General features: G+C 35.7%; 1 protein-coding gene across 6 annotated transcripts in view; it reads left to right on the plus strand.

Moving 5' to 3' along the window:
* The window catches only part of clocka (clock circadian regulator a), a 61906-nt gene that overhangs the window by 17421 nt on the left and 26397 nt on the right, over window positions 1-18088 (plus strand). For all 6 annotated transcript variants that reach the window (XM_079584355.1, XM_079584357.1, XM_079584358.1 and 3 more), the window contains exons 3-5: window positions 14215-14276; window positions 14881-15107; window positions 16190-16282. In XM_079584355.1, coding sequence (XP_079440481.1) covers window positions 16263-16282 — 20 coding nt within the window. In that variant the 5' untranslated portion in view covers window positions 14215-14276; window positions 14881-15107; window positions 16190-16262. The remainder of the gene's footprint in view (window positions 1-14214; window positions 14277-14880; window positions 15108-16189; window positions 16283-18088) is intronic.

The following is an 18088-nucleotide window of genomic DNA, read 5'->3' on the forward strand; positions in this document are numbered from 1 at the left end:
CAGTGGAAAGCAGTATTGCTCAGACATTTTCCTGTCTGCAGACTGCTGGACATTCACACTAACAAAGGGAGCTTTTGTGAGATCCAGGCACAGGGGCTTGATGTTGACTGCAAGCCCACAGAAGGGACTCTAACCCTTGGAAATCAGGGTGTGGTGTTATAAAGTGTCCTGGAAGAAACAACAATGACCTTTACTTGGTGATTATCGGCACAGAGATAAGAGATGGCCACGAGTACATGGGCATAACAACAATAATTGATAATGAAAAACACATCCCAACTTATTTTTGTTAAGCTTGAAAACCTTTCAGCAAAAAGTCCAGCATCTATACACAGTGTCAATTTTTGTTTTTGTTTGTTTGTGGCTTTGTACTTTGCAATTCGGATTGGTTAGAGCCTGGGAAGTGGCTATTTGTGTCTGAACAGAAGACACAAGTCTTCACTATTTTTAAGATACAATGTCCAAAGATGTGCATATGATGCATAGACCAATAATAGTGCATTGAGAACTTTTTGTTTTTGTTTGTAAGCCTGTATTGATGCATTGACACAGCATTAAAATAATAGCTAACACACCAATAAGCCAATCATTATTTGAATGGCGATTGCAGAATAAATAGGTGTACATGGAGGCTCTGCCTTCTTTCACGTGGAAATCTTTTCCGCTTAATTTCTCCTTTTCAATCCGTGGAGATCAGACTTGACCCACGAGTGAAAACATGAACACACTGGAAAGCTGCTTTAGGAGATCATGAAGTTGTACCGGTACTTCCGATGAAACGAGACACTGACTCTGTTTTTCATGTTTACGGTAAAGCTGCTTGATTTTAAGCAATCTATTGTATAAAGTGCTCTTAATAACCATGACTTGACTTCAGAATGCCGAATTGCAGAGCTCGTGCAAACTTGTCCACATTGTTATGACCAGATGCTTTTTCTTAATGCTTTATTTAAAAGAATGGTTGCTGTTTTCTAAAAAAAATTGTTTGTTTATTCTGTTATTGAGAGGAAAGCGCGCAGCACATATTCATCTAAACGCTGCTCTTAGCAGTTTGGGCGCCATCAGATGTTCGATAACAGTATATAGCGGCTCACGTATTTCGAACTTCGTTTTACCCCAAGATGAAGAACGAAAAAGAACTTCGCCGTGAGTATATCGGGGCCTTAAATAATGACAGAATTTACATTTTTAAGGCTTTTTATCTTTGTCTGACCTATACTTGACAATATGGTTAGTTTCACAAAACATTTTTTGCCTTTGGCGGTTTTTTTTTCTTTTCTGAAACCCAATCAGAAGAGAAATGTGACCCATTAATATCTCTTATTTATTGACTGCAGTGTGGAAAATGTGTGCAGAGGTTTCTGGGAATGACAGTGCATTGTTTTATGGCTGAAGTGTTGGCACTGTTTATATAAACACCTCTCTGCTGTGTTTGGATTTTAGAGAACTCATTAAATAGATGTGTTTACTGCTTGCATCTACTGAACCATCTGATCACTTTACTGTCACACTGATATATGTGTGTGTGTGTATATTTATGCCTGTAGGACCAATAGTCTGCTTAAACTGTGTCATCTCGCTTTTGTGCATCATTTGATCCGAATTAATTAACTTTTTTTTGTTTGGATTGTACAGTATGTAAATGGTTTTTGTGTGTCACTAAACTAGACTAAAATTGGTTTGTGTTTGGGTCCTCACTTCCCAGGGCTGGTTTTAAATGTTGGCCGTGGTTGCTTATGGACTGATCGTCATGGTTACGGTGTTGCAGTCATCCCCGCTCCCGCCCTGTGAGAGCGTTTGACAGAGACGGCAATCCCAGCCTGTCTCTGAAGTGGCACTTTTGCTCTGTCACTATCATCACCATTTCAACATCCAACCACACGCATCAACATGTTAGTGGAAACTGTCGATATGAAAGCTTCAGATATTTCCTATAGGGGTGAGAATCTTTATGCACCTCATGATTACTTTTAATCTTGATTCACAATCTGATTCCAAATGCAATTCTCGGTGCATCTCAAGTTTTCAGCAACAGCGGGGGGATGCATAATTTTTGATTTTATACAACAGTTCAATAAATAAGAATTTAATATTGTGTTATTTTAGATATATTGTCTGTTTTGCGCAATTTTACAAACAAAAATATCACCTTTAAAGTCAGACCAGAACTGTTGTGTCTCCAAGCAGCACACAGCGGTGTTTCGTTGCGTTTTGTTTCCGAATGAATCTGCGTTTTGAACTAATCAATCGGGTGAACCAATGATTCAATTGCCCATTTATAAAGAGAGACATTTACTCAGAATATAGATATAGAAAGACGCACAATATGGTGGAATACTTCAAAAATAAATACGGCCTTCTAAATAAAAGAGCCAATCGCTGATTGGTAAAGTCATTGTCCTTAGGACTGCACAGGCGCATTGCTGGTCTAGCCTGAAAAATACGCTTTTTTAACGCTATTGGAGCATAAGAAACAACATTTATAGGACAGTTAATTTCAGATTTTGTTGCAGTTGAAAATATGTTATTTAATTGTGAGCTCTCCAAGCAGTTTTTGAGATTTCAGGATTCCCCTATTCAAGTAGATATGACTTGATCTTGGATGCCCGAAATTGCTGCCCGGAGGCGTTGCAAATATGGCTGCAGAGTAAACAGACTTTCCTTAAAAGGGACTTTTAAAAGAATCGAATGAATGACTCAATGACTTACTCATTTACCGCAACCTACTGGCAGTTTTAGTTTCTTATTTAGAGTATAATTTCATTTAAAAAAATAAAATAAAAAATATTTTTGGTATAGTTTGCCCAGAAATTAAAATTCTGTTTATACTTACCCTCATGTCGTTTCAAACCTGTATGACCTGTATGTCTTTCTTTTGCAGAACATAAATATTTTTTTGCTCTGTAAATATATCTAAATAACAATTCAGATGCAGCTCCTGAAAAAAAGATCATGGTCATTGTAGCCTAAAAAATTGTATAATAAATTATGTTCAATAAAAAAAAAAAATCTTTCTAATTCTACTTTTTGTAATGTCTATTTAATGCTTTTTCTAATTTATCACAATAATGATATTAAATGATCATTTGGGCATCATTTCTCAGCCAAATTTGATGTGTGCCAACTACCAAGTGTTGGCTCACAAAAGTGAAGAGTTCTTCTCCACTTAAATAAATACCATCCATTTCAGTTCATGTTCCCTTTTCTAAAGAGTGAGTGAGTGAGTGAGTGAGTGAGTGAGTGAGTGAGTGAGTGAGTGAGTGAGTGAGTGAGTGAGTGAGTGAGTGAGTGAGTGAGTGAGTGAGTGAGTGAGTGAGTGAGTGAGTGAGTGAGTGAGTGAGTGAGTGAGTGAGTGAGTGAGTGAGTGAGTGAGTGAGATCCCCTGCCTTTCTAGACTTAAATGGGAGGGATGTCATTTCAGGTTGATAAGGAGAAATATGGCTTACATACTGCACTGTATTGACAATTTAACCATGTTATCTTAACGGTAACTACACCTAAAGATAACACGATGTCACTAGAAAAGAACAATTACATGTTTCCAGGGAAAATGGTGTTGGCGTGGAATGTATAAAGGGAAGAGGAGAGCAATTCTATAAATGGAGACCTAGTCTTCACCTAAGCATGGGAATCACTGCGCTGCAGATTTGGGCATAAGAGTTTCCTCATGTTTTTCAGTGGTGGTCATATTTCTGTGAGGATAAGTAAACATTTAACCAATATCTGTGTTTCAGCTGGTTGCGTGTTGTATTTTTGAGATTTATCCAGGTAGAAATAAATTTCACAAATAGCGAAGAACCTCTCTTGAAGAGCGTTTCTAGATGATTGTGTATTGCCGCATGAGTAATGGAGAAAATGCTGAGAGAGAGAATATGAGAGGGAAACTCTGTGGAGGAATTCAGTACATCTATTTTTACCCCGCTTGGTGAGAGTGGTTGCTATGGCATTGCCGATGGACACCGTTGTCATGCCGGCGTCTCCGTGCGTGCAGAGCTGCACCGAAGATCCATGCTGGAGTGACTCACATCCTCAGAGCTTTACTGACCTACATCTGAGAGAACACACGCACGCAAACACACAGCGAGCCTGTAGAGACTCGATCTGACTGAGAGAAGGGGAAAAAAGGGAGAGTGAGAATGTGTGTAGGCACCTTGCATGAATTTATTAAAAATGGAAAGCAGACTGTGCGTTGGAAAAAAATGAATGTGGACAGGAACGGAACAGAAAAAGCCATGTTTGGTTATCTCGACTGTATGGATACAGTTAGTAATGTTGGTGATTAAGTTTGTGTTGAAATTAGACATTTTTTTCAGAGAGTTTAAATTTGAAAGTAATTTGACTAATCATTTAACCAAACATGTCTTGTGTGAAACATGAAAGTAGTTTTTGCTATCTTACAAAACACATTGCGATACGTCATTATGCGTAACAATTTCATTGAAATTTTTGTGCATTTGGATAGACGCTTTTATCCAAATAGACTTGCATTTTATTCAAGAAGACATTTTATCAGTTCATGAATTTTCTTAGAAATTGAATCCATGAGCTTTACACTGCTTGCGCCGTGCTCTGTTGAGCTACAGGAATGCCACCTGTTGTGTAAACTAAACTGAAACTAAAACTATAAGAAACTTTTTTTTTATTGCAAGTAAAACTGAAAAAAAAAATATATATATATATAATTTATAAATTGATGAAAATTATAAATTAAGTAATTTTTCATCGGCAACTTGCCAATAAGTTGAGGTAGAAGTACTAAAATGAATAACTGTATTATAACTAAAACTGAAAATATTTTTTTTTTAACCAATTTATAACTATTTTCAAAATGCAAAAGCTAATACAAATGTCAAAAGCACAACAATATAAAAATAATAACTCATTCAAAATATGAATAGAGATAAATTATTCAATTTAGGGATGCACCGATATGAAAATATTTACAGTTACTGATAACCGATAATCTTTATATTTGAAAGTGATAACCTATAGATTGGCCGATAACTCTAAATTGAAATCCAAACTGTGGTGTAAATTTTGAGAGCCTGATTACAAAAATAAAAGGCTCACCATTAAAAGCCACATCTTACGCACTTCAACATAAATCAAACATAATCAGTACAGTAGCCTAGTTTGAACCAGTGTACATTTTTAAATTAATTTTACACTCCTATGGCCAACTTTCTTTATCAAAAAAATCTATTGCCTTACAAAGGACTTTGCACTAATGAACTTGAACTAAGTTATGTAGTCAGAGTGTGTAACTCCTGTTGTGTGTGCGCTCTTCCCTCAACAGCGTGCTGAAACACGGCAACTAAACCCAAAGAATTCACGACGCTTTCTTACAATAGTGTTCTCTTTATAAAGTTATGTATATGACAGTCTCATTCCTAGTTATTAATGTCTTGGATTGCTGTTTGAGCTGCATGCGCTGAAGCTAAGGATGGTCACCCATATTTCGATATACAGTAGCCTACATCATCACTCACTGTAACTACACCTATATACACCCATGTATATAGCTACAGTGATTTATATTAGGTACAGTACGTCTTTTTCCATACAAATAAATTATGATCATATAATGAAAATGAATGCTGACCACAGAATGCAGGTTTAAAAGCAGCTTGGACATTAATATCTTCTTATGTTTTACACAAGAAAAAACACGAGGATGAGTAAATAATGACAGAATACATTTTTTTGAGTGAGCTGTCCCTTTAAGAGCTAAAATAAAAAGCAAATGACGGCAAAGTGGAATCCTTGCATGCAATTACACAGTTGAAACGTGTATATCGTCCTTCTGCGATTGTGTTAATACGGTAATTGAAGATATGCGCTATTGTGTGAAAATGTTCAAGAAATAGGGCAGTTTATAGCGTACAGAGTACCTAAGGGTAGTGTGTGTGTGTGTGTGTGTGTGTGTGTGTGTGTGTGTGTGTGTGTGTGTGTGTGTGTGTGTGATATAAAAGAGACCTCATTTGTTTGAGCGGAGGAAGAATTTGTTTGTCATGTGCTTGTTATCTGGCTTTAACCTAGTGCTTTAGGCAGATCTGGTTTGGCTGACTTTGGTCGAATCGAATCGGTAAATGTCACTGTGGTAGGAGAAGCCTGAAAGATGTGGTTTTGTTTCCTTCAGCTATTTCTCACATTTTCCTTCCTTTCTTGTTCTCGTTCGCTTTTGATTCTGCTTGCTGCATGTTGGTTAGCTGAGAGTTGGTAGGCTCCGCGTTTGATTGGCTGGAAACCCCTTTTATTTCTACCCCCGCATATGATTGGCTGCTGTTTGTTAGTGGTGAGCCACTCCTGATGTCCTGATTTGCTGATGGTGAGCGTGTGGTGACTCAGCCTGCCGCATGATTGGCTGCAGCTGCCTGAGCTGTGCTTAAGTCGCGGTAGAAGAGAGGAACAGTGAGCGAGAGAAGGAAAAGTAGGTCACTAGGTCAGCAGGTCAGTGAAGCATCTACTGACATCACAGTTACAAAACCATTGCTCAGCCTACTGTTAACGCCACAACCGCTATGCAAGAAATGCCTGGGACTGCCTTACTTCCTATTTCTTTTGCTCATTCGCTTTTGTCTTGTTTTAGCCTTTTTCACCATGATGTTTTTTTTCCACAAGCCTTCCCCCTCATTTTTTTCTTCTTGCATGCCTTCTTATCCCTTTTTCTTCTCTCTCTCGTACCATCTTACATGGCTTTACATGCCTTGCTTTTTGTGAAATATCTTGCGAAATTGACTCCACATCTAGGTGAACAGAAAACATTTGACTATTTTTTTTTCTAGTTCTCCGTCGCCTCTCCACATGTGCCCTTCTCATGTTTTTCCCAGAATCCTCCCTGTCCCTCTCCCTTTCTGTGTTCTCTCCCATTCTAAGAAATCCTTTGGATATCTATTTTTGTATGTGCAAATGACATGTTTTATGTGTTAAGGAAATATCTGTGGCACAGAGTCGGAGGATTCCTCTTCCTTATTTTCCCTGTAGTGAAGCAACATGTTTTCATGTTGAAATGGAACTCCACCGTCACTTTAAGTTATTGTGACTCATATCTGGAAAGCATCTAAATGCCAGATATCTTCATTTCACAGCACACAAACATCAAAAAGATTTCAATGAAAACTGTCAGGATTTTTGGTGTGCCTTGTCAAACAATCCTGAATCCAATTTTGAGCATTCCTGTCATAATTTGGAACCGATCCTAAATGATCCTAATGGAATCCAAAATGATCCTCCTGGATGAACTAAAATTCCCATAGGGATTTTTTTTAGTCCTCTATGCATTTGTAGTCTTTGCAGAGTAAAAAAACTTATTTTGGAATCATGTATTACTCCTGGACAGTTGAAGGAAAATTTCTCTTTATATTTCTTTCGAAATTCTACAAGGATATTTTATTATATTGCTGCTCATAATAGTCTTATAATAATTGTTTGTGAATATGTTCTAGAAAATTTTATTTTTATGTTGTAATCCTGTTAGAAAATTCCCATTTTGTTTTTTTTGTCCAAAATTTTAACCAGGGGATTGTTTTAATTCTTAGAATCCTATGTTGTATATATAGTCTTTATTAGAACTCCATGTACATTGTATTGGAATAATGTTTCGCTTTGGACAGTTAAAGGAAATCTCAAGAGGAGCTGTGGGTGTTTTCAAATTCTGACGGATTTATTTTGAAATCCCTTTTGATGATCGCAGGGGTCGGCAACTGGCGGCCCGCGGGCCAAAACTGGCCCGCCAGCAATATTTTCTGGCCCGCCGGATTATTTTGAAAGTCCGTTTTTTTTTTTTTTTTTTTTTTTTTTACTATAACGGTTTACAAATAGGCCCCGTGAATCAGTGATGTGCGGGATGATCCAAAATGAGCGACGAGTGCCTGCGGTCATATGATATTCGGGTCGCGGTCGGTCGGGTCGTTTGAAATAAAGATGCCAATTAAACCATTGTAATTTATATAGTACTAGACATAATGTTCTATGAAATACATAGGTCTACACTTTATTGGCTGAATGCGCGAGGATGATGCACGAGCTCAGTCTGCAGAGATGAAAGTGGGACATCCTTATTTACCTGAATGTTGAGCGCGTTATTAACTTTTGAATAAGAGCTAAAGCGGGACAAAATGCCCGATTTCCCAAAACGTTGAACTGAGCAATGCCATTGTGCCATTTTAATAGGCTACTTTTAAACGCATATAGCTCAGTAATGCGAGTTTTATGTATTTTCTGAGAGGGGGCGGGATTTTTGTTGGGAAATTAGGAGGAGAGACGCACACGTCGATTAGACTGGATAAACACATGCAGCATCTTAATTGTTAAGAAAATGAAACGAAATAAATGAATAAATCAAGCCTTTATTACAAAACACAGCATTCAGAAAAATGCGCACCCCTAGTTCCTACGTCTATGGCCCAATATGCGGGCCAGGAAGCGGGTCGGGTAGGTTTACAATATTTTCTTTCTTTTGTTTGCGGTCCGAGTTGCTGGCGGGTTGAAAACGTCGGTCGGGTGCGGGTTGTTTATACATTGACCAGCGCATCACTGCCGTGTATCATTCGTTCAATCGTTTTTTTTCCCCCCAAATTAAAACCAAAAATTAAAACAATTAAAACGACTTGTTTTTGAGATTTGAGATTCTGAAAACGAGATCTAAATTTTTAAAGCAGGTGAACACTTTTAAGCTTTTACTTTTAAGTATTTTAAGCGGTTGCTGAATTGAACCTTGTGGGAGCGGGACGGAAAAAAAACAGTCCCGTGCAGACCTCTTGTGTCCCGAATAAATAATAATTTAAAAAAGGGAATAAAGTTCAAAAGTTGTACAGTCCATTGGTAATACAATGCTAATCAGATAAATGTACAATAACATGTCCAACAATCGATTTAAATAGTACATGGGGTTTAATTTATCTTTAATAAGATGTATCCGCGGCATTTTCTTGTGTGCTTAAATGGTCCAGTGGTAGAACTTTCGTCAAGTGTGTAAAAGGTTCTGGGTTCTAATCTGCATTTGTATAGTTTTTTTTTTTTTAGTTTTTTTTCTTCATCAAAACCGATTATGCTCATCAGTGGTTGTATATAAGTAGTAGGGACACGTTTGTGTGCATTATATTTTGTGATTTCACCGTAACGAATTCCATCATAGCTGGCCCGCCATCTACTGGATAAAAAAAATATTGGCCCGCGGCCAAAGTTACTTGCCGACCCCTGATCTACAGGGATATTTTATGCTATTGGTTTCATAATAGTCCTATTTGGAATATGTGCTGGAAAGATCTAGTTTTATTTTGTGTTTATTTTGAATCCTATACACCAACTTTCAAAATATGTTCACCAAGGCTGCATATTTGATAAAAAATACAGTAAAAAAAAAAAAAGTAATATTTTGAAATATTATTACAGTTTAAAACAGCTGGTTTTCTTTTCTTTTTTTCTTGTGATGGCAAAGCTGGATTTACAGCATCATAACACTCTTCAGTGTCACATGATCCTTCAGAAATCTGATTTCTCAAGAAACATTTCTTATTATTATCAATGTTGAAAACAGTTGTGTGGCTTAATATTTTTGGGGAAATTGTGTTACTTTTCTTCAGGATCCTTGATGCACAAAAGTATTCATTTGTTTAAAACCTTTTTTTGTTTGTTTTACTCTCTGAACCCAAAATTTCATACCATAATTCCATATTCTAATATAGGCTAAATTCCAATACTTTTTGTGCTTTAATTACTTTTTTTAGTTTTTCTTCATTTACACAGTGTCATTTAGGATTATATTAGTTAGTTTGTGTCTTGTTATGTTTCTTGTTTGCGGTTGTTTGTGCCGGCTTTCTCTTTCTTTTCCTAAATGTTGCAGGAGTGGCTGAATTGTGTGTGAGCTGTGTCGGTATGCCGTTCTGTATTTTGTTTTTGTTTGTGTGTGTGTGTTGTCTGGGTCAGTAGTCACATGTAGTGATCAGTAGGGGGACATAGCTGGTGTGCAGCGTGCCGTGACCGGAGCTCCAGACCTGCATGTGACACTCATAGTAAAAGTGAGATTTCCAATTATTACCAGTGTTATCGGGAGCACACTTGTCACACACCTCCAAGGACCATGGACCAAAGTGTGTTATAGCGATCATCGTGAGTTAGTGTGTCTCCACTGCAACTGTGCATTTCAGCTAAAGGAACGTGGCTATGTTAGCAGCCAATGTATTATTACTTTACCAAATAAACTTCCTTCCCAGATGTTTCTTTGTTGTTAATCCAGCTTTATAGAATTTGATGAGACTTGTATACAAACCATTCAAGTAAATGCATATCTAGATAGGCTACCTTTATTTATATTTCTGGTGTAAATTTGTTTGACATTGTTGTACAATAATTCTCTTGATCCTGTTTTGGAAGCCGGATTTGATAGGCAGTCGGGTCATTCTTCGTTTGTGGTGGCAAGTGGTGTCCCTCTACTTTGCAACTGTTGAAATAAACTTTAAATGCCAATACATCATAAATAGTTTGCATATTGGTATTATCTAGGGTTAAAACAATTTGTTAAAACAAACACTTTTAAAAGTAGAATTTTTGTTTTGAAATATTTAATTAAGTTGGAGATATTTTGCGTGTAATAAAATCTGCCTGTTCCCAGTATACATCATAGAGTTATACTGGGATGTAATTGCAATACACAAATAAAATGGTAATATTGTGAATATCGATTTTGTTGACCATGTACAATTTAATGAAATTGAGAACAAATTTTTTTATAATAATAATAAATATATATTTAAATTTCATTAAATTGTACATGGTCAACAAAATCTATATTCACAATATTACCACTTTATTTGTGTATTGCAGTTACATCCCACATACTGAATATCACGTTTGACACCACACAATTTAAATACATAGCAATACATTTAATTATAAAAAAATATCAAAAATAACAATCATTTTGTTTTTCAAATTCTGTCTCTCATCACTCCAATTGAAGAATGACCCAGTTGCATGTGATTTTAGTTTTTTTGAGTTCATAAGATTCTGTGGGTGTGTTTAGGTATGCGTGTCCGTTCTGCGTGTGAATGTCATATGAAAATGAACTGACGCCACTCCAGAACTGTTGCTCAATCCGCGTGGTAGCTGATAAGTCACGCTAACTTCTAGCATTACGCCATGCTCTTTGCTGTTATCCTTTTTATAGACCATTGAAATGCCCATAAAGTACAAGCTTGTAAACAACTGACTGTTTTTCTGGCAGGGGGACAAATACAGTAATGCGTTCTCCATCATTATGCTGTATTTTACGAGTGCTAATGAGAGGTGAGGTGTTCTGTGACTGACAGAAGGCGTTTCTCTGCAGTATGCAAAAGAGAAATGTCTTTATGGGAGTTTTAAGAGCTTTAGGGGTGCTTTCACGCTAGAGAGGACTCTGCGTCTGTTTGACGTCAGAGCTCGTTTCAATTGGTTGGTGTGAAAGTGGTTTTCTGAAGGCGGGTGAGCACTAGCGAATCATAAAGGTGCAAAGGCTTGGAAAGTGGTCTGAGGTTTATGGGAAGCAATCCCAGATAGCAATATTTTTATATTATTATTATTTTTTTTTACATTTAATGTAATTTTTTTTTGTATTTTTTTATGTTATAAAAAAAGAAAAAAAATCACTGTGCTTTTTATGCTTCATATAATTACATTTTAATTAATTTATTTATTTAGATAGGACAGTGCATATTAATGAACGTACAATCAAAGTTGACGTAAATACGCCGGATTTAACACAATGCTAATTTCCATCCTTTGTCCCAGACATAAAAAAAAACAAAAAAAAAAAAAACAACATGCATAACAACTAATAAACATATAGAGCTAAAAAATATTAAAAGTACCTGTATAAAATACTAATAGTAATACTTAGTAAAGGTGCGTAAATGCCTGTGCATAGACATCCCATGCTTGTTACTGTAAAATATAAATAAATCTACCTATGTCTACCTATCGAAATTTTTCCCTAATGTTCACATTTTTTATTATTATTCAGCCATCTTTTAAGCTGTTTCTTAAATGATACAAAGGTGGGGTTACCTCTCATTTCCATTGGCATACTGTTCCAATTTGTGCTGCCTTTAATAGAGAGGACATTTTATTTGTAGTTTCTAATTATTTGTATTTTCCGTTGCCTTTATAATGTTTTATCTTGACTATTTTTGTGTTTCTTTACAGTAACCATCTTGGCCAGGACATTCTTGTATAAAAAATATTTTAAAAGCTTCTTATAATAATAATATGCAGAGTTGTTTGCTGTAGTTACAGTGGTTAACAGCAGCTGCAGTTGTTCTTGGTGATGGTACTGTACATATCACCCAAATAATTTGGACCCAAATAATTCAGTGTAAAAAGAGACTTGCGGGGGAAATAGGATGGAATCAAACTCTGGTTCGGACTAGACGATCAAACCATGCATGAAAACAGCCTAAATGATTTGAGAAAATTAGCCAAAAGACAGTCTGTGAACTGTATTCTTCTGATAGTAGTAATCTTGATAAGCACATGCACTTATCACAAACCTATGCTTATTAAAGAACCGAACTGGGTCAAAGCGGCTACTTTTGTTTGTGAAGTTGTGTACATTTTACATGAACGTCACATGCATTTTTTTTTTTTTAGCATAATGAAGGTTATGATGAAAAGAACAGGATGCTGTCGTGTCGATTCAGAAGATGCTCATTGATTACTGCAGTCTGCCTGTTCAAGACATGGAAACCTAATATGAGTGATGTGAAGGCAATACCGCACCGCCACTGCTATATATAGACTGCGCTCAGGGGTGTGTGCCTTCATGGCACATGCACTTCCCTGGACACGTCTTTCAGCTCGTCAGGGTACTACAGCTTCTTCATGTCTCACCCAGCTCATTCTCACGGCTGCTTTCATGCTGGGTGATTTCCATAGAGAACCAATGCCTGTTCTCATTTTACCTGAGTTCTATACAGGAGTACAACGAGTTATGCACTCCCACATTTCCACAGGGAGGCACTCATACAATTTTATTTATTTAATACATTTAAGTTAATTTATTATATATCATTAAAGATAACTTATTAAAATAGAAGGATAAAATAAAATAAAAATAAGATATAAAATAAAATGAGATAAATAAACTTAAATAAAAAAAATATATATAAAAAACATTTTTTTTATATTATGTTTTTTTTTACTTTATTTTTTTTTATTTAACTTCATTTTTATTTTATTTTTATCTTATTTTTATTTTATCCTTTTTATCCTTTTTTTATTTTTATTTTTTATTTTTTATTTTATCCTTTCTTCTGTGGAACACAAAGAAAGCTTTTTTGTTTAGTTTTTTTCCCTACACTGTAAAAAAAAGGTTGGTTTAACTTAAAAAAGTAAGTTACCTGGTTGCCTTAAAAATGTGAGTTCATTGAAATTAAACAATTGAGTTAATGCAATGAAGGAGATTGGTTTAATCAATAGAAACTCAAAATATTATGTTATCTGAATTACATTAATTATCTAAGGTGATTTGACAAAAGATAAAAAGTTGTGATTACAAATAATGACATTTATTTTTTACAGTGTACAATGAAAGTGAGTGTAAAGTAAATTTAAGTAAATTATTTCTAGGTGAACTACCTACTGGTATATGGAAATCTATTTTTTTTTTTTTTTTCGCCAAGTGAATATAAATGACTACTGTGATTAGTACGGCGCACATCCGACTGCAGTTAACTGGTAATGACAGTGAATTCTGTATGTTCTTATGAACGTTTGAACTTCGGCCCGGCTTTTACAGTATTAAGTGTTTATCTTCGGTGGAGAAAGTCTTGCCAAGGCGTCTATCAGGCTTGGCAGTACATCACAACATCTGTGGCCTTGTAAAATATCCTGCAGGGTTAGGCTGAATAGTTTATTTTGGGATGGACAGAACTGTTAGTCCAGGGTGAAATGTTAAATGTCAGTTCATCATTTAGGGTATAGAGGTAATTGTGCTTTTCCCCTCTGCGTTGCAGAATGTTTACCAGTTTAACTTCAAGGTCATGACTCTTCCCAGGCTTACTCAGTCAAAGTGATGTTTTTATCTTGAAACCTGAACGCCTAGTTTTATGAATTCAGATGTTTTTATTTTGGATATAAACTCCTTGGCACCAGTTATGCCAATGTATTATTAGTTCCTCAAATGTAATTGAAGCAGTTTTATCAGGAGCCTGCTGTTTATGTGTCTAATTTCTGTTTCAGATTCAAGAGCAGATTTACAGTGGTTCAGGAGCGTTGCTGCTATTACAGAAATAATGACATGAGTGAGTTTATTTCTTCCCAAATTATTTCATAAATTACAATTCAGTCGTCTTTAAAATATAAATAATTTATTTCTTGCCAGCTATGCTTGCATATTTATTCACAATGGAACGAGTTAGGGCTTTTTTATTTCATGTCTGGACAGTTATTTCATGACATATATTTTCTTGAATTGCGGTGGTTTAAAATAAACCAGAACTGCACGCATATATACATTTAATGTTTGTTTTATTTAGTTATTCATGCCAAGGTCGGAAGCATCCTTACAATAGGAATATGTCCTTTAATTATATTTTAATGTGTATAAATGACATGCTGTGTTAGTTTTGATTTATTTTTTAATTTTTTAGAAAAGCCTTTCTAGGGACCCGAGATGCAAATTAGCTTATGCTATACTCTCGATGTGCAATACATATTTTCCAGTTTTTGACTGGGATCATGTTTTTTTTGTACTGTCATATACAAATAAACTTAATACAAATAAATGAAGCATCATCTCTTCTAAACCTAAAAGGATGTAATGAATATGTACTTAACATTCTACTTTCATTACATACAGTATAAAATGTGTAATCATAATGCAGATTGTTTCTGTTTTTTTCTTAGGTAGTGCTAACATGTGGTGCCTCCAGTCTCACACCCGACTGAAAGCACACACACCCCACAGGGACCCACAGCAGGCCTTTCTACCTTGACCTCGGAATCCTCTGATTGACCCGGCACACGAAAGCATTCATATTCACACGCACCTTCTGTCTTGCCCACCGACTGTCCTCATCCTACATCCTGTGGCAAGCTTCTCTCTTCCTTCCTTAGAGCAAGCACGCCTGAAGGTAAGTTTGCTTTTGAACGAATTACCATATTGTTGTTTATTCCACATTGTTGCATTTTAATTTAATAACTTAGTGGGCGCTTTTATATCAAATAAATTACAAATGAGGAAAAACACAAGCAATTCATCTTACAAGAGATGATTATATCAGGAGCAGTGATATTGTAGCAATATTGTAACCACAGTAGTGAAAAATATGGACGTCAAAAGTACCAGAACTTCACTACAAGAGTGTATTAGTAAAATAAAAAAGTAGTAGTGAAAAAATAAAATAAAATACTATGCCGTTCTTTCTGCTGTATAAACAGTCATTTTGTCTTATGTTAAAGTCGGCATAGAAAGGAAGTTGTCATCGTCTTTTCTTCCCTATTGTGACGTATATATATTCGAGTGAAACAGCTTCTTGTTCTCAAGAAAAAATGTTAGTCGGGACTTGATTTTGAGTGACAGGTTGTCCCGCCCTCACGCCAGAAAACGTCATCAGAGAAGAGAAGAGATCATGTTGCTGCTAGAGGGAGGGGAAGTTTTTTTTATGAAAGAATACAAGAGAATTTTAAAACAAATAATGACGTGCACTGGTAAATTATTTATAATAAATACTGCAATATTTCATTAAAAAAATTTGACTTTAATGTAAACAGATGTAAAAAAAAAACGTAAAAAAAAGTACGAGATCTTTACATTTAGACCTTGCAGTCTAAATGCAACTTAATAGATCTAATGAATCTAGAAAAATCGATTTTTTTATTATTATTATTATTATTAATGTTTTCTAATTGATTCTGAGACTTTCATGCTGTTAGATACCTGAAAAATGTCAAGCATTATCTACTTAATTTATGTCTTTATTCAATTTTGTTTCTTGAAAAACTGGAAGCACTTCTAAATTGTATTTTTGTTGTACTAGTAAACAACTGGTATTTGTATTGACTGCTGAATGTTTGGTATCATGACAGCCCTAATAAAACAGTCGAAGTAGAGAAGATTTTTTTTAAATGTATTTTAAGGAGTGCCTTTTAAATAAACACATTTAAATTGCATTAAATAAAAAAAAACATGTGTTGTTGTCATTTTGTTACCCAGGTTAATGTACAAATGTCTACCTCACGCTTAAAGATCCTCTCTCTACAACTGCGACCCTGAACACACTACAAAAATGACCTCCAGCATAGACCGGTAAGTCCTTGGTCGACCCCAAACCATCCTTTGAAGAATCGACTCTCTTAAAGGGATAGTTCTCCCAAAATTTTTAATTCTGTCGTCATTTACTCACCCTCAAGTTGTCCCAAGCCTGTATGAGTCTCTTTCTTCTGCTGAACACAGAATTAAAGTTATTTAGAAGAATATGAGTAACCAAACAGTTGATGCGCCCCATTGACTTCCATAGTATTTTTTTGTCAATGGGGCCCATAAACTGTGGTTACCCATATTCTTCAAAATATCTTCTTCAGAAGAAAGAAATTCATCAACTTGAGGATAAATGATGAAATATGAAACATTTTTGGGTGGACTATCCCTTTAACAATAGCCAAAATCTACAAAAAACATGTAGCACAGAACATCTAATAAACATCTCCATTATTATTTTCAAGACAGTTCCTGCCCTGCCCTGCATAACAGCATCTTTTGCCTGACACCGTAACCATGGTTACAGTCACGGTGCAGAGATGAAGCGCTCCTATTAAACAATCTTAATATCCATGTTCATAAACAGCTTTCCTTCCCTCTGACATGTAAATGTAACACACCCATGGCCGGTTGCTATAGAGACCGCAGTGAATGGAATGACATTAAACATGCCCACTCTGGCCGGCCTCGATGCACCCGGCTTTTTCCTAACTGGTCGAGCCTGTTGAGTGACAGTGAGATGGGCCGTTGTGTGGCAGCGGTGTGGAATTTTTCAGGCTTATCTCTGGATTACCGCCACGCTGAATAGAGCAGCAGCTCCATTTTCCTCTCTCAAAGGTTTCCAGGTGAAGTAACTGGAGATGGCACCTACGGTCGAAAACAGAGACTTAAAACCATCACCATATGGCGCTTGAACAATCTGTATTTTCTTACCTTATTCAGTGAAATCCTCTCATCTCTCAGACCCTCGTGAGCTCTAAGTGGCCCTTCACACAGGACACGTTCTTGCCTCCAACCACATCTAGGCAGAACACTAGGGGGTTTCATATGTATTTTATACAGTACGAATTTTGCTCATGGTTTGTGTTGATTGATTTGAGAGAGAGAAAAAGGCAGCATGTGAGAATGAAGCTCCACACCTCTGACATGGCATTAGAAGTACTCGTTTTTATTTTCCCATTTTTTTAAATCTAAAATATTTTTGATTATTTGTTATTCTTAACATTTTTGAATATTTGATGTTCCACATACCGAGTTGCATTTTATACTAGCGTCTTATTACATGCATTGCATGTTAATATAATTACGATGTAACTAATAGCAATGTATAAGCTTTGCTATTAAAGGAAATAATTACATATTAAATGTTTATAAATTAAATATGTGTTTTAGTAGTTTATTTAGTTTATCATAATGTAGAAATTACACATTTATAGTATTATACATATATTATTTAGCTAATATTTTACCTAATATTAGCTAAATAAGCTAATATTTTCGCACCATAGAAAGAAGTTATTGCATTTAGATATTTAATATGCAGCAGTTAACATTATTCTTAATATAATATAAAAAAAACATACCCCATTGGAACTCTTAATTCTTTTTTAAATTATGGTAAATCTTTCATTTTCATAAACTAATGTAGTTTACTAATATTAACTAATGAAACCTAAAGTGTTACCTTAACTTTTTTAACGTGGGAAGCTGTAATGCACTCATATTCGCTCATCCTGAAGTGATGGGACTGGTCTTTCCTGCTTACAGTTAAGCCAAAGTGAAACTACCAGGCCCTTAAAGTGCAAACCGATACATTTAGACTTCACATCTATCATGATTGCGTTTGTTAATATC

Source organism: Phoxinus phoxinus (genome assembly GCF_949152265.1).
Source record: "Phoxinus phoxinus genome assembly, chromosome: 16".
Taxonomy (NCBI): Eukaryota; Metazoa; Chordata; class Actinopteri; order Cypriniformes; family Leuciscidae; genus Phoxinus; species Phoxinus phoxinus.